General features: G+C 57.9%; 2 protein-coding genes across 3 annotated transcripts; one reads left to right on the top strand and one right to left on the bottom strand.

The window, feature by feature from the left end:
• Positions 1–1845: 1845 nt before the first annotated feature.
• Positions 1846–16112, top strand: LOC122370965 (nuclear pore complex protein Nup155-like). 2 transcript variants are annotated; one of them, XM_043346970.1, is made up of 5 exons: positions 1846–1915; positions 3856–6166; positions 6430–7926; positions 11551–11675; positions 15565–16112. In XM_043346970.1, exons 2-5 carry the CDS (start codon positions 3866–3868, stop codon positions 15773–15775), a joined length of 4134 nt encoding a protein of 1377 aa, XP_043202905.1. In that variant the 5' UTR covers positions 1846–1915; positions 3856–3865; the 3' UTR covers positions 15776–16112. The 2 variants fall into 2 exon arrangements, with proteins under 2 accessions (XP_043202905.1, XP_043202904.1); XM_043346969.1 differs by having other exon boundaries at positions 1850–1976.
• Positions 13195–14530, bottom strand: LOC122370966 (fatty acid-binding protein, adipocyte-like). Its single transcript, XM_043346971.1, has one exon. The coding sequence runs from the start codon at positions 14443–14445 to the stop codon at positions 14050–14052; it is 396 nt and encodes a 131-aa protein (XP_043202906.1). The 5' UTR covers positions 14446–14530; the 3' UTR covers positions 13195–14049.
• Positions 16113–17211: the final 1099 nt, after the last annotated feature.

The following is a 17211-nucleotide window of genomic DNA, read 5'->3' as shown; positions in this document are numbered from 1 at the left end:
GACCAGTTTTACCAACAGAAAATAACCACCTGCTGGAATTTTTTGCCTAAAGACCGCTTCACATACAGAGTGTGAGAGTGTGAGCCGTAAAGCCCGATCCGCTTACGTACCCATCTCGTTTACGCTCTGTATGAGAAGACTTTTACCGCAGTCTTATGCAAAAAAAAAAATCTGGCAGGCAGCTATTTTTCTGTTAGTAAAACTGGCCTCTGATCCACGCTGCAAGCCAGCCAACTCTGGAGTGAATAAGACTAATCTAAGTTCAGCCCCCAAACTCAAACTACAGAAACTTGAAAGCCCGTCAAAACTCTTAGGAACTGCCCCTTGGTCCACTTCCTTTGCTATCGAAAAAAAATGCATTTCAAACAAGCACATTTAAAACTCTTGCTTTACCTCGCCGCGCCTTCAATAAGATGGAGAAATTGAAATAAAACACGCGAACACACACAGACTGCGCGGAGAGGCAAACGGCAAACGACAAACGGCAACAGCGGCAACATGAAGCAAATGAAACGCACTGGAATCAAGGATTGCGAAATAAGGTCTTTGTGAAACTTACTAAGTAACTGCAAAAAAGGTAAAAAACAAAGCCTTAGCTCCAACTTGAATTTTTCTTTTTCTTTTGATGAAAAAAGAGTTTTCGAAGATGAACAAAATATATAAAGCCCATAAATGATCGGAAAACAAAACATTTAGTTGACATGTTGATGAAAAGTGGTAGGTCGACTGAATAAATGCAGCAAAGACATAAAGACCTTTATCACCATGGATACTCTAAATCGTCATTTATCGTAAATTGTTAATCGTTTATCGTTGAATTAATATGAAGTCAAAATTTGACATATTTTAATTAATGTGTCAAATTTTTACTTGTTAACGATACGACTTAAAGGAAATAGTTCACTTTTTAACATGGGTTTTGAACTGGAATAGCAGTTCCGTAGCTTGGGCTGAGACGAGCATAAATCAGGAGCTTTTACAGCCCAACGATCACCCTAGGCAAAGATATTCTATTTCTCGTCCCGAAAAAGGTGTCTTGCGTTGAGGATGTGTGCCTTGCATATATTTCCATCCAGTATGAAAAGAGCATGGGTCCCGAAAATTCTTCAGAAACTAGAGAAATTATCTACGAGAACTTTGAGAAATTCTCGTACTGATCAATTAGGACATTCAGGGGAACATTATCAGATCGAGCAGATCGCCCAAATGCCGGTGGCTGCGATAATTTCTCTGTTTCTGAAGAATTTTCGGGACCCATGCTCTTTTCATACTGGATCGCGTGTGCCTTACAGAAACTGAAAAGTTCTTCCTATATCAAAATATAGAAAATAATATTTTGTTATAAAAAGGTTTTATTTTCTTTGCTGATTATTTTGAACATAAAAAATCATAAATCCGTTGCAAAAAAAATAATTTCGTGAAAGTGAACTATTTCCTTTAACGATAAACAATTTGCGATAAATAACGATTTAGAGTAACGATAAACGAAAGGTCTTTGCTGCATTTATACAGTCATTTGGTTGACAGCTTATGTTCAAATTGAAAAAAAGCCAAATATCTATATGATATACTATTTGTTTGGTATCATTTGTAATGCCATGTCTGCCATATCACCATTTCTCGGTACTAGTCGGTTGCGCCGATCATTTTTTCAAAGAAAAAATGATAAAACGTGATGTGTTTCAAACCTAAACTAGTTATTGAGTCAATAGATAATTGACAATTATATGACGCGGCCGTCAATATAATTGACGTATCCATCGATAAAACGAGTGTTTTATAATTACCTGCCCTGAGTGCGCAGATTTGAGTACTAAGCGCCATCTGAGCCGCCGCGCGCGCGTGTGGGGGAGTTCGTTGTCGATTGATATTCAACGAGAGTCAGAGCGGGATAAGTGCATTAGTATTATTTTCTGTAAGTTTATTTTATTTTGAGACCACATAACACTTTTTTCATCTTCAGCTCACTTGTTGAGGTAAGCTTGTGTATCAATATAACGTTTCACGGTTTGGTTTCATTGGTTCGTGATAAACCGACAGATTGATAAATTTGTCCCGTTTCAGTTTTGAATTTTGACCGGTTTCCGATTTTTATTAAAATGGTCTTTTATGGTGTAGGTTTGAAGCTGGGTAGGGTAAAATCCATGGTATTAGGGTGAAATGGATTTTTCAACTCAAGGTTTGCCACTTATGCTCTGTTACCAGTTACTGTGGCTTTGAGCTCAAAGTTTTAAGTTCAGAGGAGAGTTTTACCAACAGAAAAATAGCTGCCTGCCGGAATTTTTTGCCTGAACACCCCTTCACATACAGAGTGAAATGGTAAAGCCCTATTACATGCCCTATGCTGTCGCGTTTACGCTATGTATGTGAAGCGGTCTAGCCAAAAAATTCTGGCAGGCGGCTATTTTTCTGTTGGAAAAGCAGGCCTCAGAAGTTAATTTTTGTTTCAATTTTATGAACCTGTGTCACTGTTACCAATTCATGGTTGTTGTTTTTTATCTGAAGGATGCTAGCTTGGCTTGCTCACATTTCTTGGCTTTTTATGGGTGAACTTCACTTGGTCCATGCAGCATGACCAATGAGAGGTCAAGAAACACCAGCAATGAATTTCCATTTATGAAAACTAGCAATGTGCTGATATGAACAGTAACCAGCTCCCCTGTTTAGGTGACTTGAAATATTAAGTGCTTGATTTGAATCTCTACCAGTATGAAAACTGAGCAGAAACCATGAACTATTGGCCATGGCCCATGGGCCATAAATAAAGTCAACTCATAAGTCATAATTTCAGCTCATTCTTTAAACACTTGATCCAATTACAGGTTTTAGAAGCAAAATAGCGATACTAAAGCAGCATTAAGAAAATAATCATTCTGAGTTACCCAGTGTCCCAAAATTGAGTTTTGTCTGGGGTGTCAGAGGGGAAAATTACCCACCAAAAAGAGGGGAGAGAGTGGAAAACTGCTGATTTGATTAGATCCAAAAAGAGTGAGAAACGCCATAAAACATGGATTTTATTCTAGGATGTAGAATGTTTGATGCTAAACCGGGCATTCACACAACCGCTCTTTCTAGAGGTAAAAAATCTAGGTTTTCTTGGTTGGGAGTGGAAAATTGTTCTTAAAAAAATTGGTGGTGAGAGTGGAAAATGGATTTCCTTTGGATGTCATTTCCCACCCAAATCGACAAATTTTGGGACATTGGAGTTACCTATGGAAAGGGTTGTTAATTATCCAGCATCACCATCTAGCTAGTATCTTTAATCAAGTAATTTGGTTGAGGATTTGTTTATTTCAGGTCAAATCAAAGTTATTAAAACATGGCAAGTAGTTTTTCACAGTGCTAATACTATCTACACAGTGTAGGAATTTAACCATACAATATTATTTTTTAATAGGGCTGCTGCTTTGAACAGTCTTAAGATGTTAAGCTTATTATTTCATGTGAAACCAGTCAGCTGCAAGTGTAAGAAAGGTTGTCTATAATAACATCAGGTTCAGATGCTTGTGCCTTATAAATAAGATCCGAATTGAACAAGTTTTCTCACTTAGAGCTTGAAATTCAGATCACTACTAGTGTAGTTGCCAAGTTAAGCCAAGTAAAACATCAGCTGTCAGTATTGAAGAAGTAGCTATTATTCTCTGTGATGGATGTGCAGATTTCTAGTCACTCCAACGGCCACTGCAAATAGACAGATTATGTCTTGCAGGCACGTCCGTCGTCCACTCAATAATCTGAAGATATGTCAATTAACATGCCACGCTGCCCCCATCCAGTAGGTGAGTCCATTTGATTCGCTGCTGTGCTGTGCTGTGCTGTCGGTCTGGCAGCTGACGCCGCCCGGCGCTGTTCCAGGCGGCGCGCGATGCCGGCCAGCCCGGCGGTGAGTATGTCGTTCTCGGGCGGGCGGCCGCTGGCGCCGGCCGGTGCCGGCCTCCAGGAGGCGCTGTCGGCCGCCGGTGCCACGCTGGAGCGCCTGCTGGCGGCCGACACGCAGTTCCCCAGCCTGGCCGACCGGCTGCGCATCGGCAGCCAGCCGTGCCCGACCGTCAGTGGCCTGCACGAGGCCGACTACCCGAGCCTGGGCGCCGCCGGCGGCCGCGGCGGGCTCGGCCTGCGCCAGATCAGCGCCGGCAAAAAGGTGCCGCTGCCCGCCGAACTGGTGGAACACTTCAACCACCTGCAGTGCAACTGCATGATGGGCCTGTTCCCCGAGCTGGACCGCGCCTGGCTCACCATCGACAACGACATCTACGTGTGGCTCTTCGAGACGGGCGCCAACCTGGCCTACTACGACGGCCTCAGCGAGACGATCCTGGCCGTGGGCCTGGTGCGGCCGCGGCCGGGCGTCTTCCAGGCGCACATCCAGCACCTGCTCTGCCTGGCCACGCCGCTCGAGATCGTGCTGCTCGGCGTGACCATGTCGCGGCCGGCGGCGCCCGGCGGTCCGGCCGAGATGCACGTGCTGCCCGAGCCGCTGTTCTCGATCGCCAGCGACGGCGCGTACGTGACGACGGTGGTGGGCACGCCGTCCGGCCGCGTCTTCCTGGGCGCCAAGGACGGCTGCCTGTACGAGCTCGTCTACCAGGCCACCGAGAGCTGGTTCTCGCGCCGCTGCCGCAAGATTAACCACTCGTCGAGCGCGCTGTCGGTGCTCGTGCCGACGTTCCTGTCCGCCGCCTTCTCGGACGAGGACCCGCTGCTGCAGCTGCAGGTGGACGCCTCCCGCAACGTGCTCTACACACGCTCCGAGAAGGGCACCGTCCAGGTGTACGACCTCGGCGACGACGGCCAGCAGACGGTGCGCGTGGCGGCGCTGTCGCAGTTCTCGATCGTGCAGGCGGCCGAGGGGGTGGCGCGCACGGTGGACCCGTCCAACTTCCGGCCGGTGCTGGACATATCGCCGGTGACGGCCGCCGAGTCGGCGCACGTCCAGCTGGTGGTCACCACGGGCGCCGGCGTGCGGCTCTACTTCAGCACGGCGCCGACGGCCGGCGGCCGGCCCACCTCGCTGCAGCTGCGCCACATCCGGCTGCCGCCCGGGTTCGCGGCCAACGCCACCCAGCGGCCGGCGGCGCTGCACATGGCGCGCTACTCGGACGGCACGGCGCTGCTGGTGGCCGCCCAGTCCGAGGAGCTGGACGTGCTCTGGCTGCTCAGCGGCGACGCCTTCCCGGCGGCCGGCCAGCTGACCGAGCTGCAGAGCACGCTGGCGCTCGACTGGCACACGTGGGCGCTGCAGCCGCTGCCGGAGCGGCCGCTGGTGCGCTGCGAGCCGGCCGGCGCGCCGCGCCCGCCGCTGGTGGTCACTCAGCACGCGCGCCTGCCGCGCCGCTACGTGGCGCTTTCGACGCGCGGCGTGCAGGTGTTGGAGCAGCTGCGGCCCGTGGACCAGCTGCGCGCGCTGCTCGAGGACGCCGGCCGGCCCGACTCGGACGCCGTGCGCGCCTTCTTCACGCTGCATACGGAGGCGCAGGCGTGCGCCACGTGTCTGATCCTGGCGTGCTCGGACGCGCCGCAGGACGCCCAGCTGGCGGCCTGGGCGGAGCGCGCCTTCCTGCTGTACGGCGGCGAGCCGCAGGTGGTGGCGCCGCCGGCCGGCGCCGGTCACCCGGCCTCGCCGCACTCGACCAGCCTGCTGGGCGCCAGCTTCCACCCGCAGCAGGTGTCGACGCCGCAGCCGAGCCGGCCGGCGCCGTTCGCGGCCGGCTCGCCGCCGCTGGCGCTCTCGGCGGCCGTCTCTCCGGACACGTCGCTGGCGGCGGCGCCGGCCGAGGTGCTGTTCTCGGGTAAACACGACGGCCTGTACCTGTACGCGGCGCGCCTGCTGCGGCCCGTCTGGGCGAGCCGCGTGGTGCGCGAGTTCTCGCCTCGGCCGGGCCAGGTGCACCTGGTGTCGGCGGCCAGCTCGGAGGAGCTGGGCTGGCTGAGCGGCCAGCTGGAGCTGCTCAGCCGGCTGCTGCAGCGCCACTCGCCGCTGCAGCCGCCGTTCGCCGACACGGTGAGCACGCAGCAGCTGCAGCAGCGCATGAACTCGTACCTGGAGCAGGACGAGGCCGGCCGGATGGCGGCCGGCCGCGGCCACCACCTGCATCACCAGCAGGCGCTGCAGGCCGAGCGACAGAGCCTGCTCCACCTGCGCGAGCTGATCGCCTACACCAGACAGGTACGACGACGCTGCAGAATCATTGCGGGGAATGTGTGCTTTGACTAACTCAATTTACTTGAAGTTCTTAATTTCATCTTCTCAGTAAATATGTTCCTAGTTAAACGTACGAAGTGTAAGGAGTTTGATTTATTTTTGTGAAGATTGTGGCAGTCTTTATTTACCTTTTCTGCTTGTGCCGAAGAAGCAATAGTTTATTTGACAATTATCCTTTCTTGTGTAACCCGGAGCGTTGACGGTAGTTTTCCCCCTCTGTTTGGCAGGTGCTGGGACTGGTGAAGATTGTCACCGACCACCAGACGCACGTGGTGACGGAGGCGCTGAGCAGGGAGGACCAGTCGGCGCTGCGGCTCATGACGTTCCGCGACCTCACGCTGTCGGGCCGCACCATGTGCACGCAGCTGATCGCCGCGCTCATCGGACGCTACCTGAGCGACAACGGCAGCACGGAGGCCGTGTCGGCGCAGCTGCGCGCTCTGGCGCCGGCCGTCTTCAGGGAGGAGGACGCCATCAGCTCGCAGGCCAGCGAGAAACTGATGGCCGCGCGCAACGCCAGCTCGCCGTCCGAGCGGCAGCGGCTGCTGGGCGAGGCGCTGGCGCTGGCCAAGCGTGTGGCGGGCCAGCTGCAGTTGGCGGCCGTCTGCCAGCAGTTTCAGGCGGCGCACGACTACGAGGGTGTCGTGGAGCTGGTGCTGGCCGCCGCCGAGAAACGAGACCCCCAGGAGGTGGCGCTGCACTACTACCGCAACGGAGAGCCGGCCGAGGACCTGCAGGGCCGCCAGGCGTTCCGCGAGCGCGACGAGTGCTACACGGTGGTGCTGGAGATGCTGTCGGCGCTGGTGCGCGCCTCGCACGGCCAGCGTCAGTCGCCGGTGCCGGCGCGGCCGGGCGCGCCGCCGGCCGCCGAGCCGGCCGACCAGCCGCAGCAGGCGCAGCGCCAGGCAGAGCGCGTCATCGACGCCGTGCTCAAGTCGCGCGACGAGCTGCTGCACGTGGCCGTCTACAACTGGATGGTGGTGGAAGGCATGTCGGAGCGGCTGCTGCAGGTCAGGTCCCCGTACATCGAGCCGTTCCTGACGCGCAGCTCGGGCGCCGCGCCCGGCGTCCAGATGCTCGACCTGCTCTGGAAGCACTACGAGCGCAGCGGCAACCACCTGGCGGCGGCCAAGGTGCTGGCCAAGCTGGCCGAGCGGCACGGCACCGACGTGGACCTGGCGCGGCGCATCGAGTACCTGGCGCGCGCCGTGCTCTGCGTCAAGTCGAGCCAGATGCAGGTGGCGGCGGCCGCCTCGCAGGGCGAGTTCCTGCACGAGCTGGAGGAGAAGGTGGAGGTGGCGCGCGTGCAGTGGCGCGTGCTGGAGGCGGCGCGCGGCCGCTCGCCAGAGGCCGAGACCCGGCTCAACGCCGACCTGCTGGACGTGACGGCGCTGTACAGTCTGTGCGAGCGGCTGGGCCTGGCGCGCTGCCAGCTGGCCATTGTGGTGTGCGCCGGCCACCGGGACGCGGCGCTGGTGCGCGACCTGTGGCGACGGCTGCTGGCGGCGCTGCTGCAGCAGGCCGGCTCGGCGGAGGCGGCGGCGCCGGCCGTCACCGAGCTGGCGCGCGAGTACCGCGGCCAGCCGGCCTACTGTCCGCTGGACACCATCGTCCGACACCTGGAGGAGCACTCGTGCCGGCACTCGATGACGCCTCCCGAGTGGGCGGCCGCCGCGCTGGCCGAGGCGGGCGTGTCGCTGCCCGAGCTGCTCTCTGTGTACCAGGTGAGACCGAGCCGCCGGGCCGGACGGAACCAGTAATAACTAGTGGCTGTGCGCTGAGGCTGGGGTGGCACGCTGTAGACCGTGTTTCAGTCGCTCGCGTCGGTGGAAATTGTAGGGTACTCACCTATGTCCTATGCTGAAGTCGCCATTCAATTGTTAAATCTTTGTAAAAAGTCCCTCAGTGGACTTAATGTTGTGACTATTTTGTGAACTGTGTTTCAGTCGCTGTACGGCCATGATGACCCGGTGTATACTGTGTTTCAGTCGCTGTACAGCCAGGATGGCCCGGTGTGGACTGTGTTTCAGTCGCTGTACAGCCAGGATGACCCCCTGTGGACTGTGTTTCAGTCGCTGTACAGCCAGGATGACCCCCTTTGTACTGTGTTTCAGTCGCTGTACAGCCAGGATGACCCGGTGTGAACTGTGTTTCAGTCGCTGTACAGCCAGGATGACCCGGTGTGGACTGTGTTTCAGTCGCTGTACAGCCAGGATGACCATAGGGCTGTTCATGGGCCCTGTGTGCGGTCGGACCGCACACAGCCTCGAGGCTCCGCCCATCCCCACAGCCGGGCGACCATCATCCCCATCTTGAAGGCCGGCAAAGACCCCAAACAAGTGGGCAGCTACCGCCCGATCGCGCTCTTGAGTCACATCGCCAAGCTAGCGGAGCGGATGATCGCGGCCCGGACGACCTACCTCATCGAGCGAGACCGACTGGTGCCCCTCGAACAGGTCGGGTTCCGCCGCGGGAGGTCGGCGGAGGACAGTCTGGCCCGCTTGGTCCAAACCGTTCAAGATGGCTGGAATCGCCCCAAGCCGAGACGAGGCCCGGAGGATGGCGTGGCGGCGGTCCGCTTTGTCCTCCTGGCGTTCGACTTCTCCCGTGCCTATGACACGATCGATCACCGGATGTTACACCTGAAACTCCTCAAGCTCCTCCCCAGATGTCTCGCGACCTGGATATTCCGGTTCCTTCGCGACAGGCGGGCCCGCGTAGAGGTCAACGGCGCGCACAGCAGCGAGCGCGTGTTCCGCGCGGGCCTGCCGCAGGGCTCGGTCCTGGCACCGACCATCTACACGCTCTGGGCGGCGGACCTTATCGAGACCCTGCGGAACGCCTCGGACCGCACGGACGTCCTGATGTATGCGGACGACACGGCCACACTGAGCGCTGGAGCCACCGTAGAGCTCGCGGTGGCTCGCGCCCAGAAGTCGGCCGACGCCCTGGCCCGATGGGCAAGGCACTGGAAGATGTCCATCGCCGGACAGAAGACCCAGGCGCTGCTGCTGACTCAGCGGAGCAGGGACGAGCGTGGCGTGCAACTCCTGGTGAACGGCACGCAGGTCACCAGTGGCACCAGCCTACATCTTCTGGGGGTGACCTTCGACAGACTTCTACATTTTAAAGACCACTACGACTCTCTGCGGCGGAAGGTCCGGCCGCGGACGGCACAGCTGCGGAGGATGACCGGCCGGACCTGGGGTCTCCGCGAGGCGCAGCTCAGGACAGTCGCGAACGGGTATGTCCGGGGACCCCTTGAATACGCGGCGGGTGCCTGGCTCCCGGCCGCGTCCCCGTCACACGTTCAGCTGGTGGAGCGCGAGCTGCTGGCGGCCGCCCGGGTGGTGACCGGATGCCCACGGTCCACCCCCAGGGATTCCCTGCTGGCCGAGGCAGGCATCCCTTCAGCATGGTCCACCAGGAAGACGCTGGCCGCGCGAACGCTCTGCCGAGCGCTCGCCCTGCCGGAGGACGACCCTCTTCGCCGCGTCGCGGAGGCCGACCCACCCACTCGACTGCGGTCTACCACCGGCTGGCGACAACTGGGGCGATCGGCGCTGATCGAGGCGGGCGCCGAGGGAGTGACGGTGGAGTCGCGCCTCGAGGTTCCCCTCCTCCCGTGGACAACCTGCCGCCCGATCGCCTTCAATCTGGACGTGGGACCCGGCGGTCGTTGAGCCTCCTCCAACGAGACGCGACGAGAGGCCGCGCGGCAGCACCTGGCGGCGCTCCCAGCCCAGGCCACGTGGATTTGGTCCGACGGCTCTGCGGACGCTGGGGTCAGGCGAGGAGGGGGCGGCGCCGTCATCTTTACCGCGTCGGGGGAGACTCTCGAGGTGGAGGTGGCGGCGGGAGGCCTCTGCTCCAGCACCCGTGCGGAGCTGTTCGCCCTGAGGGCGGCGCTGGAGCGAGTCCGGGATGAGCCGTCCCCCGCCCCGCTGGTGGCGTGCTCTGACTCACGAGCCGCCCTGAGCCTCCTCAGCGCGGGAGCGGCCGCCCAGACCACCACTATCGGCGCGGCGATCTGGAGGACGCTGCTGGACATTGCCGAGCGCCGGCAGGTGACCCTGCAGTGGGTCCCTGCTCACTGCGGGCTGGCGGAGAACGAGCGTGCTGACGCCCTGGCCAAACAAGCGGCCACCCTGCCCCAGGGCGCCGTGCCCTCGGACGCTCGGTCCCTGACACGGGCAGTTCATCGGACGGCCACACGTCAGTGGCGCGAAAACTGGCCCGACTCCTTTTTTAAGACTATCTTCGGGAGCACCCTGCCGCTCCCCATCCCCGGAGAGGACCGAGAGGCCGCCATCTCGGTGCACCAGTTGAGGGCGGGCCACTGGGGCCGCTCGCTCCAATACCTGCACCGGATCGGCCGCCACCCCTCCGTGGCATGCCTGCAGTGCCCCGATAAGCGGTGCCCCGCGGCGCTCTGCGCCGTGTGCCGGGAGGAGGCGGACGTGCCGGAGCACGTCTTGCTCCGCTGCCCGGCCCTCGCTGGCGCCCGCCTGCGGCTAACTGGCAGCATTTACGTCGACCCGTCGCGGCTGCGGGACGCTGACCTGGTGGCTGCCTTGGAGGCCGGCTACCTTCGCCATAGGGAGCCTCTCGGCTATGGTCCTCCGTAAGGAGGTCCCAGGGGGAACAACAACAACAACAACAACAGGCTCCGCCCACTGCGTCCCTACGTCAGCCTTCCGTCACCGCACACAGCGATCGCTGTGGCCGGTCGGGACTGGCCACAGCGGACCGTCCACCGCACGCAGCCGTGACGTCAGAACCGCCTACCCATCCCCTACCCCCACGCTTGCTGGACGCACCGCACACACCGCACGCAGCAGTGTGCGGTGCCCGTGAACACCCCTCCGGTGTGGACTGTGTTTCAGTCGCTGTACAGCCAGGATGACCCGGTGTGAACTGTGTTTCAGTCGCTGTACAGCCAGGATGACCCGGTGTGGACTGTGTTTCAGTCGCTGTACAGCCAGGATGGCCCGGTGTATACTGTGTTTCAGTCGCTGTACAGCCAGGATGACCCGGTGTGAACTGTGTTTCAGTCGCTGTACGGCCATGATGACCCGGTGTATACTGTGTTTCAGTCGCTGTACAGCCAGGATGGCCCGGTGTGGACTGTGTTTCAGTCGCTGTACAGCCAGGATGGCCCGGTGTGGACTGTGTTTCAGTCGCTGTACAGCCAGGATGACCCGGTGTGAACTGTGTTTCAGTCGCTGTACAGCCAGGATGACCCGGTGTGGACTGTGTTTTAGTCGCTGTACAGCCAGGATAACCCGGTGTGAACTGTGTTTCAGTCGCTGTACAGCCAGGATGACCCTCTGTGTACTGTGTTTCAGTCGCTGTACAGCCAGGATGACCCGGTGTGGACGGACCTGCGCCGACCGCAGCACCTCCTCCAGGCCATTCACTGGATCATTTCCCGGTTCAGCGAGCGGCCGGACTTGGTTGCCGCCAGAGAAAGGTACGGTAACACCCGGCAGGACTCATTGGCCGCCAGAGACAGGTACGATAACCCCCGGCCGGACGCCGTGGCACATACGGACCGCTCCCAACACCAGAGACAGGTACCTACATACGGACCTCTCCCAACACCAGAGACAGGTACACTCGGGGGCAGATTGATGTTCCACAACTCCCCACCTATCGGGCTCCCATGGCTCAGCACTGGCTGCTGCCAGTGGCAGCACTGGCAGCACTGGCACTGGCAGGCAGTGCTGACCAGTGCTGAGGGCAGGCAACACTGGCAGCAGCCAGTGCTGAGACATGGGAGCCCGATGGGTAGGGAGTGGTGGAACATCAATCTGCCCCCGAGTGTACCTACATACGGACCTCTCCCAACACCAGAGACGGTACCTACATACGGACCGCTCCGAACACCAGAGACGGTACATAGTACGGACCGCTCCCAACACCAGAGACGGTACATACGGACCGCTTCCAACACCAGAGACGGTACATACGGACCGCTCCCAACACCAGAGACGGTACATACGGACCGCTCCCAACACCAGAGACAGGTGCAGACCGCTCCCAACACCAGAGACGGTACATACGGACCGCTCCCAACACCAGAGACGGTACATACGGACCTCTCCCAACACCAGAGACAGGTACCTACATACGGACCGCTCCCAACACCAGAGACGGCACATACGGACCGCTCTAAACACCAGAGACAAGCTCAGACCGCCCCCGGTCGGAGCACAAACGCCCAGGCCACACTAATCTGGCGTGAAATACTATTATTTTTATCGGTTTCTGTTTCTCTCAGAGTGCTGCTGAGCTCACTGATCGTTTCCGTCAGACTCTGTCTGTATCGCTAATTTGTGCCGCGTGGGTACCATCCCGCCACTGTGTGTCTGGAGCGCAGGTGGCGCCCGGCGGCCCGGCTGAATGTCTCCCCCCGCAGCCGTAATCGCTGTGCGATAGGCGCCCCGTGGCTATCGCGTTTCCGTCCGGTGTTCCTGCCGTACCTGGATGACTAAGCAGTTTTTAGGAGCCGCGAGGGATTTTAGGAAGTACTCTGGCTTAGAGTGATAGACTGATGGGCACTGATGCAAGCTTACTGGTAAGTTTTCCCCGTTTCTTGGCATAGTTATATATTTTAGTGTAGGTACAGGTCTCGCGGGTTTTAACGGTAGGTTTTGCACCTAGAAAATTTAGTGTACTTCAGGCTTTATCTTCGTCGTCTCAAACTTTTAAGTGTTGAAGATGCGATCGACTTGTTGGTTCACGAGCCGGCCATGATCGTGTAAACTGGCTTCATCGTAGATCGATTAGTTTCTGAGATATAGCCGAAAATGTAAAAGTGCAAAACCTACCGCTTAATCTCGCGAGAGCCGTACGTTGGACGACTCGACGCTTGTATGTCGGTGGCCGATCGACTCAGATCCATCGAGCTCTGTTTGTATTTAATCCAACGCTCTCGCGGGGTGCGGATGCTTTCTCTTTACTCACTGTTTGCCAATCTTCCGCATGTGTTCCGTAATCTATTGACGGAATCTGCTTCCACCATCTACCACGTGTGAAGGTAAAATGCTACAAACCTCCAGTGCGAACACATGCCGGGACTAGCGCTACTCAGTACTCGATATGCAGTGCTAGTTTCATGTTTTGTGACGGTGTAGCTATGGTCCACGCAATAGCACGTGCAGCTGTGTATTTACGGCACGTGTAGCTATGTATTTACGAGACATATATAACATGAATCCAACATACATCAATAATCGTGTCTCCGCATTCCGCACATCCGAGCACTGATCCACAGCCTCCCAGCTGCCTACATATGTAGTTGAGTTCAGCTGGAACGTTAAATAATGTAAAAGTAAATAGGTACTACAGTTATTCCCCTGCGAAGTACGAACACCAATGACTGTGTGTCATAACGACCTCAGCTACGGCTGATTTCGCCAGACTTTTACCAAGCAATGCCGCCGGTCCCGACTCAAATCACGCCGATGGTCACTGCCCCACTGGCTCGGAGCGGGCGAATGGTCACTGCCCCCGGAGGGCCCGTACGGTCGACTGTGGGTACCGAGCCAGGTCCGCTCGGTTAGGACAGGGAGGCCGCGACACGGACGTTGCCGCGACACTGAGCCCGTCAGCTCCCGGAGTACCCGCGCCTCTGTGCCCGTCAGTCATCCGCTGCTGAATCCGCTGGCGGAGTGTGCCGGGCGCAGCGTCCGTCACTGCTTCCCCAACCCCCGGATGGCGGGCACTGATTGTCCAACAGTCTGACGGTGGTCCCTGTTTGCGGAACACCCTGGGTATCGGAGGCGGCGCTGCTCCGTCACTGTTTCTGGAAGACCCTGGGTATCGGAGGGGGTGCTGCTGCGTCACTGTTTCTGGAAGACCCGGACGGCGGTCACTCCGTCCAGTTTCATGGTGACAGTGAGCTGCGAGTCGGTGAAGTGGCGCACCACCTCTGGCTGTTTGCCCTCGCCGGAGCGGCGCTCCAGCAGCGTGTCGCCCTGTTTGGTCACCACCGTGGTGGCCGTCTTGCCGGTGATGGTCTTGACCTCGCGCGGCACGCCGATGTCGAACTCCATCTCGTTGGAGCGGACCTTGTTGTCCTGCTTCAGCTTCCAGTGGTCGCCGCTGACGCTGACGGTGATGGTGGGCGTGCCGGACGTCGCCGCCTTGCGCATCAGCATGTTGAGGCCCATGGCCTTCAGGAACTCGTCAAAGTTCTCTGAGGAGACCAGCTTGTAGACGCCGTTGTAGTCGGGCATGGCGGCGGCGCGGGACGGCGGAGAGCGGGTAGGTAGCGAGTGGCGGTGGGGAGCGGCGTCCGGCGGCACGACTGAGACTGCGGGCCGCGCCGGCCGGCGCCCACCTTTATCGTCGCGCGCCGGCCGCTGTTGTGTGTGGAGGGAGGAGATGGGAGGGGGGGGGGTGCGCTATCGGCGCACCGGCCAAACGGCGGCGGAGGAGCGTTTAGCAGGCGTGTGCTGACTGGCCGGAACGCGGACCGGGCCGACCGCACCCCCGCAGCGGCCGCCATTGGCCACACAGGCACTATCAGCCGAGCAGAGAGACGGCGTTGTTTTTGTTTGTCTACCGCACCATCGCCATTATCAACTCTGTGGGCGGTGCGGGATGGTCGGCTCCAATTGGCTGTCGCTCGGTCACGCTGACTGTCGCCCCTCCCCTCCCTCCCTTCCCTTCCCGGCTAGCCACTCGCGGTGAGTGATCAGTCCTGAAGCTGTTTCAATGTGGTCACTGTTCAGCTGCTCTACTGCTGACCCCGACCAAAGCTCTCCGCTCATCATTCAGAATCGGGAAGGGAGAGATGAGGGCAGGGTACAACTAAAAGTTACAGAAATCGACGCACTGAAAATTTGTGCTTTTGCCTTTTAGTGAAATGAATTTTACCATAATTTTATCTTATCCAATTTTCAAGCAAGCCCTTTTACTGTGTTTGTTTTCGTCGATTATTTCAAGCACACCGGGAGCTAGCGACATGAGAATTTGTCTCCAAATATCCGGTCCGTTTAAGCCTCTCTAGCTAAGATTCGTAGTGCTTACCAAGAGAAGTACCCGGAAACGTTTTCTTACGATACTGCCTCTGAAAAAGATGGATCACGAAAATATAGGTGCTGCATGATAGATATTCATTCATCAAAGTAAGACGGAGCACTGCTAGTGCCAATACCGATTCGCAAAAGTGGTTGTTTGATTACTGACGTGTCTGTGTGACCTGACGCCGGTGACGTGGGCGCCACATCCGTTACCCGCCCGCCGGCCGCCTCTGACTGTCCCCCGTCCACTGACCGCCGGCCGCCTGTGACTGTCTGCCCGTCCACCGCCCGCCGGCCGCCTCTGACCGTCTCCCCGCCCCCGCTCGGCAGGCGCGCCTTCATCAGCACGTGCCAGGACCAGCTGGCCAGCTACCTGACGGACCTGCGTGCCAGCTCGGACCCGGACGCCGGCCTGCTGGCCGCCCGCCTCAAGGACACCAAGGTGGCGCTGGAGCGGCTGCGCCAGGCGCCGGCCGCCGCCGACTCGAGCGGCCTGGGCGCGCTGGGCCTGGGTCTGGGCAGGTCCCCGGCGCGCCGGTGATGGCGCGGCGCGGCCCGCCGGGGACAGCGCCGCAGCTCCGCGGGATCCAAAGCTTCGCCGCGGCTCGCGTCAGACGGGCAGACCGTGATACGGCGGCACACCGCCAGCCAGCGGGCAGACGAGTCAGGTGGAGAATTCCGCTGTGGGGTGTGGTAGATGTCAGCCATGTGCCGATTTGGGCTGACCGTTTCGGCCGTGACCTGCTCCGCGGAGTGGGTAAAGAGGAGAGTCCATTGGAGGGGGTCCTCCTGTATCACTGTGGGCGAGCTGCTGCTGCTTGTGTCCCATTAACGCGAAGGTCTCGGCTTGTGGAGAAAATAAACCAATGTTTACATTTCGCCGGTGTGTGCAGTACCTATCTGTTTCGCCAGTAGCCAGTCGTCTGGGTCGCGGATCGTTCGACGCCGTTCCAGAACAGGTGGCCGTCCCATCTGAACAAGACTCTAGTGAAGGTATCACCCGACGCTGCTGCTGCAGTGTCGTCGTGACACGCATTCTGGTGTTCCTGGGTTCCCAGGTCCACTAAATGGTAGGGTTAATGTAAAAAAAAAAACACGCACACACGCTCACACACAGTATTCCAGCTTCCGAACCATTTTACTTTTTCCCCTATTTGCTTGTATTGCAAATAGTATCCGACGTGCATAGGTACTGCTTGGGTACTGCATAGACCTTGACCTCAATTCATGCCTCATGTTGTTGAAGTCAGCCGTCCCCAAACGAGCGTCCGTTTTCCGTAATCCGTGCGAATAGGTTTCCAGAATGGTTGAATAGGGAGCTCTTGTCAAGGCAGTTTTAGACTCGTTAGCTAAATTGGGAACACTGGTGTCAGAGGAGCACCAGCGCCAGCTTACGACCATGTCTAATTCTATGTGCTAACGACTCGCCTGAGCTGTGGTCCTGAAGAACGGAACTAAAGGGCTATATTTAAGGCAAGTTTCTCTAATGTTACAGACATGCGAGAGGCGGATCGATGATCTCAGTGGATCCCTCGACAAAATGGAGGGTCGGATATATATGTGTGGATCTCGACAAAATGAAAGTGTCGAATCTATGATCTGGGTGGATCCCAGAACCAAATCCATGGGATCAGATCTCGGATCCATTTTTCCGGATTAGTGCACATGTCTGTTTACAAAGCCGTGTCTGACAAAGGCGAAGCTGGAGAGAAAGGCTGCTGTGGCCTGAAGGCTACACCCTCTGGCGCCGTGGTCTGGGCGGCTGAGCTCTGCCGTGAAAAGCGGATCCGCGCTCGATTTCCGCCCAGTGTGGCATGACATTGATCAGATGCGCCGGCGGGGAAACCCACGGCGGCTCAACACGGCCGACTCATGCTGCGTCTCCCACCGGCGACTGACGAGTGACGACTATCGAACCTCGGTCGAGCCAGTCATGCACATTCTGAGGTAAACATGCACGTGTATTCTCGGACGGCG

Source organism: Amphibalanus amphitrite, unplaced genomic scaffold (assembly GCF_019059575.1).
Source record: "Amphibalanus amphitrite isolate SeventyFive unplaced genomic scaffold, NRLGWU_Aamphi_draft 001190F_arrow, whole genome shotgun sequence".
Classification (NCBI taxonomy): Eukaryota; Metazoa; Arthropoda; class Thecostraca; order Balanomorpha; family Balanidae; genus Amphibalanus; species Amphibalanus amphitrite.
This window is presented reverse-complemented; position numbering and strand designations above follow the sequence as displayed.